Genomic DNA, 17,283 nt, shown 5'->3' with positions numbered 1-17,283 from the left:
GGTGAAAACGTGATCTGTGGACGATGTATATATTTTGTTTTGTAAGAAAACTACATTGTACCCTGCTTTTTTAATCATACAAGCAATCTCTTTCCAAATCTTTTAATACTCAATAATTTATATATTTTTTCAAATGGTTCTCTTTGTTTTTTTGTTATGAGTTATATATATGTACAGGCTTGATATTTTTAATAGTGCTTTTTTATATGTGTTGAGCAACCACTGAGTAATTGTTCTAAAATAAATGGGTATAACATTGCTGGTCTTCTTTTTACCTAAATTTTCATTTTTAATTACTTTTCATGATGGGGAGGTCAAGAAAATTTAGTACGTTTTTTATTCAGCTGGGTCAATCCATTTGATGCGTACAAAAAAACATAAGATGGTTGCTTGACCAATTCAAAAAAAAATTGAAACTTACCACTTGCTTCCTACATGTTTCAGGACCTTAAAATTATTTTTGTTTATTTTTTTATTTAAGCAGTTTACCTGTGACTGCCATTTTTTTACGGTGCATACAACTATTTTTTGATTATAAGGGTTTATGGAAAAAATCATTACTAAAAAAACTATTGGTCCTGGAAGGATGAAACAAAAAGAAATTTAAGCATACCTTCTGAAGGTAAAATATTCTTCCAGTGATTTATTTACTTATCTTTCTATGAGAAAATTACTAATAAAATTGAACGAAAAACATGAAATTTCACTTTCGGTAATTTTTTGAAGAGGCGGGATGGCATATACAGTTTGAAATATTTTTTTATATGTTAGTATTTTTACCATAAACAATATCAATGGTGATATACTTACCCCTAAATTTTTATGAATTTTTGAAAACTAATTTTTTTTTATATTCAAATTTTGGCTTCAAATAACTCTGACAGGACTTGTGATAAAAATCTCAAATTTGCACAACTTGCAGTGTTTTTGTAGATGTTTATGATAAATAAAAACGTTTCTTGTATATTGTACCAATAAAAAATTTATAACCTTTCAAATATCACGAAAAACCTGTGACAAGCGATACCATTTTGACTTTCTAAATAAGTGCTGCAAGGGGGTTCCTTGTCTTCTTTGCACTTTACATTTCTTATATTCAGCCCCTATGTTGCTAAAGTTGACGTTTTCAATATTTTTAAAATTATTAACGATATGTCGTAATTTAAGGATAACTTAACCAATACCAGTAACCTAATACAATTTTGATTCAAAAATGCTTGTAAAACTTGCCCAAACTGAAATTTCAATGATTGGCCTATATCTTTTTTCAAGAATTCATTTTTTTTAATACTGGTTTATTTTTGTAAACATTATCGAAGAAAAACATAAATTGTAACAAATTTTAATTATTCTTCAATGAAATAGCTCATTTTGGTCTGAAAAACAGTAATCATCTCTGCTGTATAAGCTGTTATCCACTGTTTGTACATTATTGTATTTAGCAACACATAATATTCTACAGAAAAGTTGAGCATGTTCATCATATAGCTGTAGTTATCCTTGTCAGAAACAAAGATGTCTACTACGTCCTTATAATCAACATTAATTTTGGGACCATCAATCATGAGTTTGATGTTCTGGTGGTGCGGACAGACACAAACTATGTGAATCCTGGATCCACCAGCTAAGATACACCATTTTGGATGGAGTTCGCAAAACTTTGATCTTCCAATTTTTTCCTCAGGTTTTCACTTTTAAAGGAGACATAGAATTCATTTAAGTTTATCAGAACAAGGCGCTGTTGCTTATGCACTTTGACACCATCAACACGCATGCTAACACAATCCTTTTTACCAGGACACAACCTGCTATTATTGTCATCATAAAATAACACAACTTTTTTAATTGTTTACTAATTCCTGTTTTATGTCTTTTACCCAATTCCGGTAGAATGCCTTGCTCATTAACTAATTTTCTAGTTAAGTCTAACCAAACACTCAGACATATTAACTCTGATATTATTTTAGATCTGGTCCAAGATTGGGGAAGTAAACTAATATTTTAACTTTATATTCTTTAGAAGCAAGAACACATTTTTCTTTTAGTTTTAAAATAAGATCATCATATGCATGTGAAGAAGATTGAGCTGGATTTTCATTTTCAGATACCTTAATTTATTTTAAATTTTATGCTGATGGCCTTTGATCCGTGTTTATTTTTTTCAATTTTGATGGAGGTGAAACACCCAAAATGCTACAAGCAGCATCCAATTGTTCAAAATTGTGAAGTGGGGCAATGTATGGCTCTTGGTCTTCGCATTCATGCAGTTCCTTGTTCTGCTTAGAAAAAATAATTTTGAAATAGTTAACACAAAGAGACTTTCCAGGAACTAAATTTAAATTTGGAAAAATGTGTTCTTGAAGAGCTTACTCTGATGATTTTTGTCATTGAAGTTCTTCTTAACTGTTTTTTTATGCGTTCTCAAAGGGTCACAACAGAATTGTCCATGCAGGTGATTGAATTTTGACAAAAACTTTTTTTTTAATATTTACAAACACTAGTGACATCTGAATTAACACATAAAAAAATAAGTTGGTTTTCATCACTAAATTCACAAATTTTAATGAGTTCTTTTGGCACTGTATGGTACAGTGCCAAAAGAACTCATTAAATTTTTTATGACACTCTTCATTCATATAAATTCATATGAAACATTGTTCTTCCATTGTTTTATGTGAAATTACTAGAAAATAATGTAAAAATTTAACTGATTTTAAAATTTGCAATTGTAATATTATTAAGTAAAACTTATTTATTTAATAAACACTTCCAAACACAGTATGAAATTTGAAACACTTGGTAAAGATGTGAACAGGTCACTGACTAACATCAGACTGAAAAGTCTAACTGCAAAGCTAAATGATGCAACAAGCATAAATGAACATGTTGCAACATGAATTTTCATCACGACTGGAAATGACTTTAAGCACCTGTTGTAACATGAACAGTGCAGTTGAATGGTTCATACAAGTCTATTTCAACTACAGTAATAAGTATAAAAATATTAAAGTGTCAAGAAGACAAAAACTCACTTGGAGCACTTATTTAGTGAGTCAAATTGGTATCGCTTTTAAAAGGTTTTCATGATTTTTGAGAGGTTATTAGTTTTTTATTAGTACAATACACAAGAAACTTTTTTATTTGCCATAAGTATCTACAAAAACACTGCAAGTTGTGCATGAGATTTTTATCACAAGCTCCATCAGTGTTATTTGAAGCCAAAATTTGAATTTAAAAAAAAAATTAAAAATTCATAAAAATTTAGGGGTAAGTGTATTACCATCGATATTATTTATGGTAAAACTACATATAAAAAATAATTCAAACTGTATATGCCATCCCTGACTTGTGAAAAAAATTACCAAAAGTGAAATTTCATGTTTTTCATGTTCAACTTTATTGGTAATTTTCTCATGGAAAGAAGAGAGATAGATAAATAAACCACTGGACCAATCTTTTACCTAGAAAAAAAAAGAAAAAATATTCTTCTACATGAGAAAATATTCTTCCAGGACCAATAGTTTTTTAGTTTTTTCTTTAAACCCTTACAATCACGTAAATAGATATGCGCACCGTAACAAACACAGGTGTGCGCACAGGTAAACTGCATAAAAAATTTAAAACAAATAGTTTTAAGTTCCTGAGACATGTAGGAAACAAGTGGTAAGTTTCAATATTTTTTTAATTGGTCAAGCAACCACCCTTGGGTCACTTCAAATGGATTGACCCAACTGCAAATTTTAATTTACGATAAATTTTGCTAATGTATGTTAAGCCAAAAGCATTTCTATTACACAATCTATTTTCTATCAAAACATTATGAAATTTAAAAATCACAGATAAAATGCAAATATACTAACACATCTAAATCCTCTTTAAGAATTATAATGGGTTTTTTTACAACATCCTAAACACATACTCTTCAGACTCAAAAAACCACCAGCAATAATTTCAATCTAAACCATAGCGGCAAATCAACATATTAAACAGTAATGCAAAGAACAACATCACTGATGATGGTTACAGAAGGAACTGAAAATATTTTGACAAATACCAATATATAAGAAAGACCTACAAGTCTTATTTGATTTGTCATTAAAATTCACTGTTTTTAAATTTCCACAAATTACCATCACAGAGAACAAAATTGTAGTTAAATAAAGCTCAAAATTAAAATTATACTTATTAAATTTAAAATTACATCTTATACTTCACAATTAAAGTAAATTTATTTATGTGAAATAAAATTATTAATAGTGAATTATTATTGGTATATGATGCAAAATGATTTTCAATAAAAAAAATTAAGCATTACCTGCCTCTTTCATAGTAAGTTCATCATCTGTTAATACAGTTAAAGGTTGAGTATTGTAAGATGATGTAGATGAAAAACAGTGACATGCTGGAAGAGAGATCCTGTTTCTAGTAGTAAAAATATTTTTTAATAATCTTGTACTTAATCCATTCCTCCATACCTACACACACAGATATCAGTCAACATTGATAAATATTATCTCAAAATTCAACCTAGCAAAAGAATATACAAAAAAATTTAAATAGTGGTTTATCCCACTTTTAAACTCGAATAGTTTGTGTCTGTCCGCACTACCAGAACAACAAACTCATGATTGATGGTCCCAAACTTAATGTTTATTATAAGGACGTAGTAGGCATATTTGTTTCTGACAAGGATAACTACAGCTGTATGATGAACATGCTCAACATTGTGAAAAAGAGTAAGATTTCTTTCAGCAAGATGGAGTAAGTAACATGTCACATGTGAAACAATTCACTAACAAGCATTCATACAGCTTTTTAAAAAAAACTGTCAGCAGAGGGCAGTGGTCTCCATGTTTCCCAGATTTGTCTAGTTGTGATTCTTTCTTTCTGGGCTATTTGAAGGATAAATTTTACAAATCAAATCTCCACACTATTTATGAACAGAAGATGAATATTCAACAAGAAATCAAAGGTACTGATAACATTTTGCATTAGAACTCTCAATATGATCAGTCGAGCAAAAAAATGCTTACTGCACAGAGCACTCACTTCAAACATTTTTCATAAAAATATGGTAAATATGAATAATTTTGCTAAATATAAGTACAAAATTTAATTTAATTTACATTTTCATTTTATTCATAGAATGTTACATACCACAACAGTGTTTATGTAGTTTTGCTTTAAGTTGCTTACTTTTTTTTTTGCAATTGTACCAGGTGGAGACCAGACACGCTTTTTATGTTTAACTCAGTCTCCACCCTGCAAAAGGTCACCACTTCTGTAACAAACAGCCACCCTGAATAATTTTCAGCCGCACAATGGCAAATAGTTGTTCAGTACAATTTTCATATACTACGCAATGTCATGCTCCACACTTTATCCCCCTTTCGTGGAATAATGAAGACAAGAAGCAGAAAATTTACACCTGATGAAACCCAACACACATATTATATACCAATTACAATCTTACATAATAACACCACCACAACACGAATTACTACAGCACTTGAAGTATACATCATATTTTTTTTTTATCGTATATGATAAAACAAACATGCACGATACGATACACTATATGAACACACACGAACATGCACGACAGCACCACTGAAACATGAATTACTGTAGCACCCGAAATATAAAACACATTTTTTTTAATTTTTAACATAGCACGATAAAACTAACACGCAGAAGCAATAAATTACATGATACATTGAACTCCAAAAAAAGACAAGCAATCTGTCATGATTACACCACCACTACACCATTTGCACTTAAACACAAAGAAACACAAAAAAATAGTATAACTAGCTATCTGACATGTTAGCACCACTGCAGCACAAATTACAGTGGCACCCAAAGAATGCAACCCATTCTTTAAATATACATAATTAAATGACAACACGCTTAAGATGATTCCATTAATTTATGTAGACGAGCCCCTAAGGTCCACAAGCAAACATGCAGGGAGACAAACAGGGATCAGAGAACCTCTACTCATCCTCGTCCACCTCCCTACCGCAAACAATAGCCTCCACCATGACAACTACGGCTTTCCACACAGCTTCTCCTACTCGAGCGTCTTGGTGATCACGCTTTCAGTCACCAACTCCCTGAGCTCACAACTACTGGGTGCCGTACATCATACCAGCGCCCACACCAGAACAACAAATGTGTTCTGAGGAGTCAATGATTGCACAATAACTACATAGGGGGAAATTTCTTTTCCCAATCCTATGCAGGTAAGCGCCAAAGCAACCATGGCCACTCAGAAACTGAGTGTCATATGACAGGTTTCCGGACTTCCTCCCTACCCAGACCTTGATTTCTGGGATGAGGGATCTTGTCCATCCACCTGTCTGCCACCTCTCTTGCCACTACCTGATAAGCCAATCGCAAGAGACACATGGTAAAGCACCCCGCTGTCTCATTGCCCTCTCCTCCACCATGAGGCTCAGGGGCAGCACCCTGGCGATGACAAACACAGCCTCACTGGAAACCATCCTATAGGCACATGCGATCCACAAAGCCAGCACCCGCTGCAAGCCATCCAGCAGCTCCCTGGTTCACCTAGTACTAAGAGCCCTTTCCAAACCAGTACCCCGTACAGGCAGACCGACCATGCTACCGAATCAAGAAGTCTCCTTCTGGTGGATGGGCCACCCCAATTCCGCATCAGCTTGGCTAGGGCATCAGCTGTTCTCATAGCCTTGCTTCTCGGACATGCTCCTGCAATGACCTCCAATGGTCCAGCCACACTCCAAGGTACCTTACATGAGGTCATGGTTTACCTTACATAAGGTCATAATTTATCTTACATGAGGTCAGGACTTTGGTTGCACTGGCACATAAGGTGATGGGGTCAAATTTACATTTCCCAGCCATGACCAACACCTCCGTCTTCTGCTCCACGAGCTTCAAACCCCTCGTAGTGAGCCAGTCGTTCACCCTACAGATCACTGTAGTGCCCTTCTCTGAGACTTATAGCTCTGTTCTGTCAACAAGTTGCTTATCTGGTGTAAGGAAGCAAATCATTGTACCCTTACTGTTAAGAAACAGTGTATTATATTACAATGTATTATATTACATCTTCAAATCATAAAACTATAAAATATATATTTTTATAAACTTTCTAAATAACTGGAAATATGATTTCACAAAATCTTATTGAGACCATACCATAATTCAGTTTCCTCCTTAGTAGTTAAGGGTTATTATTTTATAAAGGTGTAAACACCTTTGGAAATGAATAATAATAAATTCAAAGCCTGTACACTTAAAAGTTACATACAATAAAAACCACTAGTATACTTCCATATTTAAAATTTGAAAACATGCAAGATTGAAAAAGTATGATTATTTTCCCTGTTATTTTAAAATCTAATTTAAAATAAAACATAATGAAATCACTCATCTTATGAAGTAATGACTTATGACCAACTTTCTAAAGACTCTGCATTTGTTTGTTTACTGTGTTTAATGATTTGTTTATTGTTCTGAAGCGTACATTGTACCTAGTAAATCCAAGACCTATGTTCTATAAAACTTTCTTTATATGTATGCATTTTTTTTAACCTAATCAAATATAGTACATATTCAAAAGTTAACTCAAAGCATAATTTCTTGAATCAAAATTATATGCATCCAACATCATTAATCAACTACATAAAATATATCACTTTTCTCAGGAACTCCATTATTAAAACCATACTCTAACATTTACATAAGGTAAACACAAATTGAATTCTTAAATCAATAAGATGACAAGCAATTCAAACTTAAAATAAATAACTCTTTTTCCAAATGCAAGGAAATAGGCTATTATAAGATCCTTCAGTGAATACAAAAAATTTTAATTTTTAACAATTTAAATTAAATTTATTCCAATATACTGAATATCTTAAGGAAAAAGGATTTTGTTCTTGGCAGTAGCATTTAGATACCAGCTTACATCACCACACCATTCAGTTAGCATGCATAATTAGAGCAATGCACTATATATATTTTTATATTAAGCCATTTCATAATAATATTGGCATTACTTCATATAGAGAATTTTGCTGTCACTTTCATTTAGGATGTCATGACCGGTTCCATAATGTATGGAATTAACATGAGATTGAAATTTTGAGGAAACAGATTTAGCTCTGAAAAGAAATCTTCACACATTCTGTAAACCATTCGTATGTCTGAGCTGCTGATGTAAATGCTCACATTATTTAGTTCTTTATCAAGCAATATCTCTAAGAATGAATAATTTGAGTTTTTCTAATGATTACCATATTTACAACTTGCATATCATTCAGAAACTCAAAGCCAAAAACTATCTAATGCGACAACCATTCTGTGAACAAATGCTTGCAAAGATAATTGAGGACAATGAGCTCATTAACAACCTGTTAATGTTTTAGATGAAGTTCATATTCAACTGAATGGCTTTGTAAATAAAATAAGATTTTTGTTATTGGAGTAATCAAACTGTACTAGTTAAACCAGCATGCATTACACTATAAGTTACTCTGATATCATATGGCATAAAACAATTTTTTTGAGAATGAAGTTGGCCTTCAACTAGTGTCATGTTGGCCCAGTGCATCACACTGCTGAGCAGTTAATAACTCAAAAACTAAATACATTTCCAAAAGTGAGTGAAAATATTTAGTTTCAATAAAGCAGATGAATATCGCACACAGCCCCAAATATTGATGGCAGCCATTTAATTTCACAAACCACTAAATTTTATGTCTCAATTTTCTGTACACCATCAATGTGAGATTTCTTTTTGTGGGATCTCCTTAACGGCAAAGTGTACAGTAGTTGACCTGAAACTGTTAAGGCAAAGTTCCTAGAAGAAATTACTCAAATTCCTGTTGAAGTATTACATTGAATCAAGGCAAAATATCCCTACAGATTACAAGAATGCCTCTGCAGATGCAGTGTCATTTTCACTCTGAAAAATTCATACTAATCAGAAAAAAAAGAGTAGGATTAACTGAAGTTGGGCAGAACTGCAGTTACTGTAGAGACTAAATAGATAAAATCATTTTTAATGATAAAAGGGTATTTAGAAATTTATAAGGGTATTTATAAATATTGTATTTAGATTAAGATCCACTTAGTGACATAATTTTCTAAAAAAAAAAAACTGAAATTAATCATAACTTATTGTACATTTAACTGATAGCATTTAGTTTTTAAAAAGATTATTTAATTTCAATATTGAATTGGTTTCTTTTATACTAAAACACCATTACTTAATGTGCTTTACAAGTGGCTAGTTGGGTCGGGCAAAAATTAGATGCAACTTTCTTAAATGATTAAATCAAATATAATACGGGTGATATAAATTTATATTTAAAAAATGTAAATATTTTTCCTAAAATTTTATTTTATTTAAGTTTTTTTTCAGAAAATCAAAGTAATTAAAAGGTTGTTGTTAAATAGTTTATAGTTTTTAATCAGATTTCTCCGAATCTGCAGAGGCAGTAGCCCAAACAAATGGTGGATTTAAATAAAAAAATTCTATCATGTACACCAGTATCAGTTGAATTCATACATAACCCATTTTCCTAAATTATAACGTTCATTAAAAAAAAAAAAAACAATTTCACTTTAGCCTAACAAGCGATAAATCGGCAGGTTTCAAAGAAAACGTTGAAAAATAAATTTCAGAATGCAATTCTTGTATCTCAACAGCTACACTTATCCGAAAGGAAAATTACATAAAATGTCACAACATAATTTGTGCTAAAACTGTTACTCTATTATTGAAAAAAAATGTTTTTAATTTATTTAGATAGATAAATACTTAGAATTAGATAACTTAACATACTGATAAATTTTAATTAACTTTTAATTTAAAACTTTTACTTTAAAATAAACCGTTAGTACTATTCAAAACCTGCCCATATTTCAACACGTGTTTAACAAACCTCGATATGATTTGGAAACATAATATAACCTATAATTTTATAACCATACATATTTTATATTTATAAAATACGTTTAATATAAATAAAAATATGACACTAACAGGTTTAAAATTTACCGCTAACATCTTCTGAAAACTTATTAATACTAAAAACTGGTAATTAAAAAATTATTTACGTAAACAACGAATAACAATACTATGTTATCTTTGAAGAAAACTACAAGTCATGAAGAGTGAAATAAATAACTAACGGAAGGATCAACATCAAAGGTTAGTTGATAACAAAATCATTATTTATTCAACTCTCGGGTAAAAGTAATTACCTCAGGGTCATGGCTTTAAACTTTTTGACGTCACTTGTCGCTTAAGTTTGTCATACCTTTAAAAATAAATCGCTGCTTTTATTTATATTATTTCCACATAATTTGTTAAAATAGAAGAAATCCGTTCTACTGACATTAATAGTTGGAAGTTCATCAATAATTCATTAAAAGGTTAACTCTATATATAGTAAATACCAGATTGGATACACGTATACCAAATTCATACTATCACTACAAAAACAAGTTTTGTGAGAGTATGATTCTAAATCGCATTACCAGTATTGTAATTACACGCTCTTCTAAAAGAAGTATTTTCTACAGTTTGCCCTTACTATTTGGATATCTTATTAACAGTTTTAAATTTTAACTATACTGTATTCAGTTAGCTTATAAAGAGAAAAATAAACAAACGTTGCTATTGTGTGAGTGAGCTCCTCATGATTCTGCCCAGTTACGACCCATGTTACAGTGCTGATTCAAAAAGCGGCCATATCCATATACAAAATTATAATCATCACTCATATATTAGTCATATAGAAATCATGTAACCAAAAGTTTATATAATGGTATGTCTTCTCAATTCTATTAAAACCCTTGATTTTTTCATATGATCACAGTTTTGTTTTCATGTTCAATTTTTGTGAGTTTCTGTTATTTATTTACTTACTCTAATATTATTTAAAGTTAATATAATGCAATTTTTTTAAGTTTAATGGGATGTGAGTGTGCTATATTTCTAGGTTTGTGTCTGTGCAACTTAACGTATACCATTATTTTGATACATGTCTGATACCGATTCAGCAAATAGTGCACGTTTTTAATAGCCATCTGAAAAAAAAGGCTGAGAAAAAAGCCCTTAAGTCGTGCAGAAAAACACATTATTTGAAATGTTTACAAAAGCGAATTACACAGTAATCGAACGGGGTTGATTACGGATGACATTAATAAAACCGTTAACATAAGTGGAATTTATGCTGCTTCAGTTTACAATGTGATTCGCGAGTATAAATCCACTTATGAATTATGGTCTCCGAAGAAAACAAAACTCCGCAAGTCAATTGAATAAAAAGTTCAACGATTTCAACAAAAAAGCGATTCGTAAAAAAGCACATGAATTTTATTGTCGAAACGAACAGCAAACATCAAAGTGTTACGAGTTGTAAATGATGATAATGATCTACCAGGTTTCCGAAGAACTTTTTATAAATTGTTAAAAAGTATGAATTTTAAATACAAAAAATGGAGCCAGTAAAGTACTTTCTGACAGGGACGATATTATATAGCAAAGACATTAACTCACTAAAATGAAAAAATTAGGAAATAAGGCCGTAAAATATATTATATGGGTGAAACTTAGGTCAACGAAGGGGGTCAACATGAAAGTTGGTTTGTCGGCGGCTTTTACTGATGCCGCCTAGTCTTCAATTCCCTGAAGTTCCGATTGAAAGAGATTTGCATCATGGTGGAATAGGCAACTGTCAGGCATGAAGAAGGCTGTTAGTCGTTTGCGGAGAACTTCCCAACGTCAGGGTGATCCGGAACGATGGACAGTCCTTGTTGCTGAATACAGAAATCTGAGATCCGATTACTTTCATAAAGTCCGGACTGCGGAAAGGAACTCCTGTCGTTCCTTTGTTCATGAACAGGGGAATAGGGATCCCTGAGGTGTAGTATATAGGGTCTTGGAACAGAAACGACGAAAGGACGTTGTTCTGTCTGCTTTCTCGACCAAGTTTGGTATAATTTTGGATACGTCTGAAATTTTACACAAATTACTTGACGATTTACTGCCTGATGATAGTAAAGCTGGAGAGACCGCATACCATCTGCAGGCGCGGAAAGAGTTCGCTCAGTTCCACGGGGGTGCACTATCCTTAGATATTACTGAGATTGAGGATATTCCCAACTGTTACTGATTTGCGTGTGGTTATGTATATTACAATATTACTTCCCCCAATCGGTATATTACACAGTTCCTTTCTGGGCATGGTGCCTTTAAGGGAAGGTTGGCTAGGTTTCGTTTAAAAGATTCGAGCTTGTCCCCGGATTGTGGGATTGACGACACAGTGGACTGTGTCTTCTATATCTGTTCCCAGTACAAGGCTGAACGTACCAGAATCGTTAGAGAACTTGAGAGGGTGATCTCGTTTCTGGATCTCCGAGTTAATTGGAAGGTCCGTGGAGAATGGTCAGTAGTGACTGGTTTCCTCAGTTTTCTTGCATTACGTAGGTCGGCTGAAGGTGTTTAAATGAAGTAGGTTCCCAAGTGGCTAGGGTTTCGGCCGGGACATTTGATTTGTCGGAGATAGGCGTATTGGCAGCGAGCCTCGGTTAGTTTGGTTAGAACAGTAATTGTTAAAGTCGAGTGGCGAAGCCGCTGTCGGCGGAGAGGTGACCACGCTGCTGAGGACATGGTAGCCCATGCAACCGTGAGGTGTAGCACTGACTTGACGGGAGCGGTCTTCGAGTGTAACAAAGTAAATGTCACGCGGGACTCTGAGATGGAGCTGAGTGGGAGGTCTGTCCTCGACTCCCTTGTGAACCGTATTGGAGTTCATTTTTCATAAATCGGTTAATTGGTGTATTTTGTAATGGGTGATGGAATGTAGATCTGAATTTCATTGTTACGTATAACAAATTTTTGAGTGATGTGAGTTTGACATTGCATTTGACTCATGACATAGTCGACCTTTGATTTACATTTACAGTCACAAGCGCTTGTACTGTAATTGGGCTTGGTGCGGGGTTCATACTTCCACGAACTCTGTTAGATATTTCAGAGAGTGATGCTGTAGGATAGGAAAAGTGAAGATGTCCGAAGGAAGCCTAAAACGGCTTGGCTGAGTTAATAGTTTTTACTGATGTAAATGTCTGTCGAGGCATTTGTATCGGTGGCATTCCAACTGAGACCTGGCTGGTAAATGTGAGATGTAATCAGTAGAGGTTCTGAAAAAGACCTCCGGTAAAGCCCTTCAGGGCTAGGAACGGAGGGGGTGGTGTGTCGACCGGAATCGCCACAAAGTGGGTGACGTTGCTTCCGGTTATTGGTAAGGTCTTTGAAAAGGTTCTGTATCTGCGTATAAATGAGAGGTTAACCTCGATTGTTGGAGAATCAGTGCGGGGTTCGTCCCGGAAAGGGTACTGAGGATGCAATACTTCGTGTGATGAGTGTGGTAACAACCAGTGAGACGGAATATGTCCTGGGAATTTTCCTGGACTTTTTCGGAGAATTTAATAATTTATGACAGCCTTTTTCTATTTATCAACTCCAAAAAAGAAATTTACATAAGTGAATTGACGTGAAGTGTACGCTCCGCGAGGGTACATCCCGATGACTGAAGTAATTTAGCATAACTTGCAATTCACTTAAGTAAATTTTCTTTTTTGGAGTTGGTAAATAGAAAAAGGCTATCATAAATTATTGCGAGGGTAGCCATGAGGTTGGCAAGACGCTGCCCAAGGTATGTCCCCAGGCAGCGTGTTGGGTTCTTTATTGTGCATGGTGGAGTTTGATTCTCCACCATGCACACCGAAGTTGCCCACCGGGTCTGGCATCGTGGCTTATGCTGGCGATGGCCTCTTGTTGGTCGAGGGATGCTTGCGGAGGAAGGTTGAACTCCAAGCCACTCAAGCTTGCAGGATGATTGAGCTGTGGGATCATGAACACAAGATGACGTTTAGCCCGGAAAAGATGCTCCTCAAAGGCTGTTTGGCAGTGAGTCAGCAAGTCCGTTTTTGATGGCAGGCCTGCGTATAAAGTATATCCAGGTTCAAAAGTACCTCGGAGTGTTTCTTGATGAAAAACTGCAATTTAAGAAGCATCTTCAATATGTCGCGGAGAAGGCCTGCAATGCCTTCTTCAGTATTCTAATCCTGATTGGGGGTCTTAATTTTAAGACCATGCGCATTCTGTATAAAGGCGTGTACGAGGCTATTATGCTATATGCGGCGTCGGTTTGAGCGGATAGGCTAAAATATAAAAGTTATCACCCGACATATTAAGAACTTAATGCCTAATGTTGCTAACGGTAACGGGTGGTTACCGTACTATTTCACGAGAGGCAGTCTTAGAGATTGTAGGCATGAAACCGATAAACTTGATTGCGTCTAAAAAGCAGTAGCGGTATGTTGCGAAGAGGTCCGGTGAGTTGACCTCGGATAAAGTTCGAGAAATCGAACATGGCCTTGTGGCAGGCTAGATGGGATGAAACAGAGCGTGGACGTTACACACATGATCTCTTTCCAAATGTTGTTGGTTTGCGGGAGCTAGTGAACTCAAACGCATTCTTTTATGAAACTCTAAAATAAAACAAATTAATTTCTAATAACACTAATTATATTCTAACAGATTTAAAGCAATTCAACAACTCTTAACAAATAATGCCATTAGTGATATATGTTGGTATTAATTCTTATATTAAATCTTTCTCATTTCTGCAATAAATGAGATATATTTTTGAAATCATTAGCAAATTAATTCTATAACAGAAGAAAGAACGAATGAGATGACAAAAAATTATTACTAAAACTATAAATATTTAAATAGAAATCAGTTTAATAAAAAAAAATTGTAACCTCAAATAAGAATAATTAGCAGTTTAGACAATATTATGGGTATAAACTAAGATCAAACAAGAGGCAACTTTATATGTTATGTTCTTTCTTAAAGAGAGATGACAACATAACTCAGCGTATAACGAAAATTAAATATGAATCACTACAGTTACGTAAATACTGATATTAGTCACCAATAATAAAAGATTCAAATAACAGTAATTAAAAATAATATGGTATGAGTATAACCTACCATGTTCTTTATGAGTGCTCGAAGTATGAGTTCATGCGCACGGAGACGATCTGTCGGCGTTGGATCTCCGTGTAAACTAGAGGAGCCACGCCGAATGGGAAATAGTGGAGTTTTACAGTGTACTTGACAAAGGAAAGGATTGCTGAGGGGATCTAGAGTCCTGCTTTTTTCTCCTGTATTCCGTTTTTGTTTCAGTGTTGTTTTGTTATTGTTCCATGTAATATTTTTATGTTTTGTGTTGAACTCACTTTTACCTTTTACGGGTTCGTTTGTTTAGCAAGTCCTTTCTGTCTCACTTAAGATGCGTTTTGTTTATTAAATAGTAGTGCACCGATGAGAATGTCACTCGTGGCATTCTGGAATATGCAAAAAGCAGTTTCGAAGATGACCTCCTGTAAAGTCCATAAGGACTAATAACGTAGGGATCTTCTCCTACGGGAGGGTCAACATGAAAAATTTCGTTAGGAAAGATAAAGCTACGGATTCGTCAAAAGAAGCCTTTCTAAGCTATCAACAACTCCATCAGGTAAAGGTAGGCGTTTCATAGTTAAGCATATCGGCAGTTATACCGGGTTTGTCAACGGTGGTTTCTGGTTTTTTAAATTTAAATCTACAAGACTGTCACAATAAGATGAACAGAAAGTATTTTGAAAATGGTTTAGCGGTGAGTTGCCCCTTTTGGAAGTAGTTCGGTATTGTGTTAAAACAATGCCCCCTTATCATTCATGTAAAAAGGAGAAACTTCCAGCCATGTTAAAAATGATATCAAAATGTGGCTTATTTCAAAAGGAGTTATTTTTGGATGAACTTAAAATACATATTTTGCAAAGGGTTTCATGTATTAAAAGTAATTTTATGTGTATAAAATTGATGAGTTAGCACGAATCTAATCGTAAAACAGTGCTTCCATTACCTCCCGTCATTATCAACTCGACAAAACAAAAATTGAATTAATTTGGGGATAAATGAAAAGTTTCATGTTGTCAGGAAATAATCAAAAAATAACTGATGCATAAAACATCATGTAATGTATACTGTTAAACCACATTATAAGGAATTTGATAATATAAAATAAAATTGAATCTATCCTTGTATCTCTTTAATAACAGCACTACGGATTTCTCACATTCAGATGACGAAAACTGAATTGAATTTAAAAAATAAAAATTTAATCTACAATATTAGTAAATGTTTATTGTTTGTGGACAATTTCATAACTCAAGTTAACCATGTAACAATAAATAATCTTAATTTTAGCCGCTTTTTATTTGGCCATTTAATTTTCCATCCAGCTGCAAGGTCAACATATAAAAATTGTCATGTGTAAACCTGGCTGCTAATTTTTTATTTCAGTCCATAGCGGATAATTTTTGATAAAGTTTACTTTTTATCACAAATTAACCAATGCTGTGTAGGAGGTTTTTCTTTTGTTGCCACATTTGCCTTTCCTTTGAAGTGAAAAGGAACCAGTTTCTTAAAAGAATATGTTTTATTTTAAAATAGTATTCCCTAGCAATACTCATTTGTTATCAGATGTACCAAACGAGGCAGGGAATATTTTATCATTTAACATGTCTATTTTCTATTTAAAATATGAAAAATACTCTTTTGCATCAGGATTTACAGTTGGCTTGTGAATCAGCCGCCGGAACAGTCTCATACGCACTATCAGTTTACTTGACTCTACAAGCTACCTGAATTAGATTTAATTTTTTAAATCTAATATGGACTAATGCTTTATTTACTAATGCTGCTATAACTAAAGTATAAATTTTGGACTAGTTATTCCTAAACTCGTCACTTTTTTTTTTACAAAATTTAATAAATTACAGCCTTCAATTATGTGAAATTACAGTTAAGATAATTATGTCCAATGAATTAACTGGAATACTTAAAGAACATGCCCAGATATATTTTCCATATACATTACTTCAAAAACATTTTTGTGGTTTAGAGTAATTTGACCCAATTTAAATAACTGGGTCCTGAAGTTAAAGTATACACACACTATGTGACAACAAATTTTTAAATTGAAGAAAATCAAACAAGGTTGATTAACTAATAAATTTCAACATTGCATGTAAATGATTTGCTAGTGGTAAATCCTGTCCCCAGAACTCATAAAATGCATAGTAGATTTCTTAATCTACAACGAATATTCGTAATAAATAAACTGCCAACAATTTTCTTTGACTTAATTAACAAAATATATAAGTTGT

General features: G+C 33.4%; 1 protein-coding gene across 4 annotated transcripts in view; it reads right to left on the bottom strand.

Annotated features, from left to right (window-relative positions):
• LOC142324793 (short/branched chain specific acyl-CoA dehydrogenase, mitochondrial) overlaps positions 1 to 10,193 on the bottom strand; it is a 90,053-nt gene extending 79,860 nt beyond the window's left edge. For 2 of the 4 annotated variants that reach the window (XM_075365791.1, XM_075365790.1), the window contains exons 1-2: positions 10,037 to 10,193; positions 4,316 to 4,475 (exon numbers count right to left, since the gene is read on the bottom strand). In XM_075365791.1, the coding sequence (XP_075221906.1) occupies positions 4,316 to 4,475; positions 10,037 to 10,060 (184 nt within the window). In that variant the 5' untranslated portion in view covers positions 10,061 to 10,193. Of the gene's footprint in view, positions 1 to 4,315; positions 4,476 to 9,873; positions 9,889 to 10,036 lie in introns of those variants that run through there. The other 2 variants (XM_075365792.1, XM_075365793.1) reach the window with 2 other exon arrangements.
• Between the last annotated feature and the right edge of the window lie 7,090 nt (positions 10,194 to 17,283).

The sequence above is a fragment of the Lycorma delicatula genome, chromosome 5 (assembly GCF_047948215.1).
Source record: "Lycorma delicatula isolate Av1 chromosome 5, ASM4794821v1, whole genome shotgun sequence".
NCBI lineage: Eukaryota > Metazoa > Arthropoda > Insecta > Hemiptera > Fulgoridae > Lycorma > Lycorma delicatula.
The sequence above is the reverse complement of the archived record's forward strand: the minus strand, read 5'-3'. Positions and strand labels throughout refer to the sequence as shown.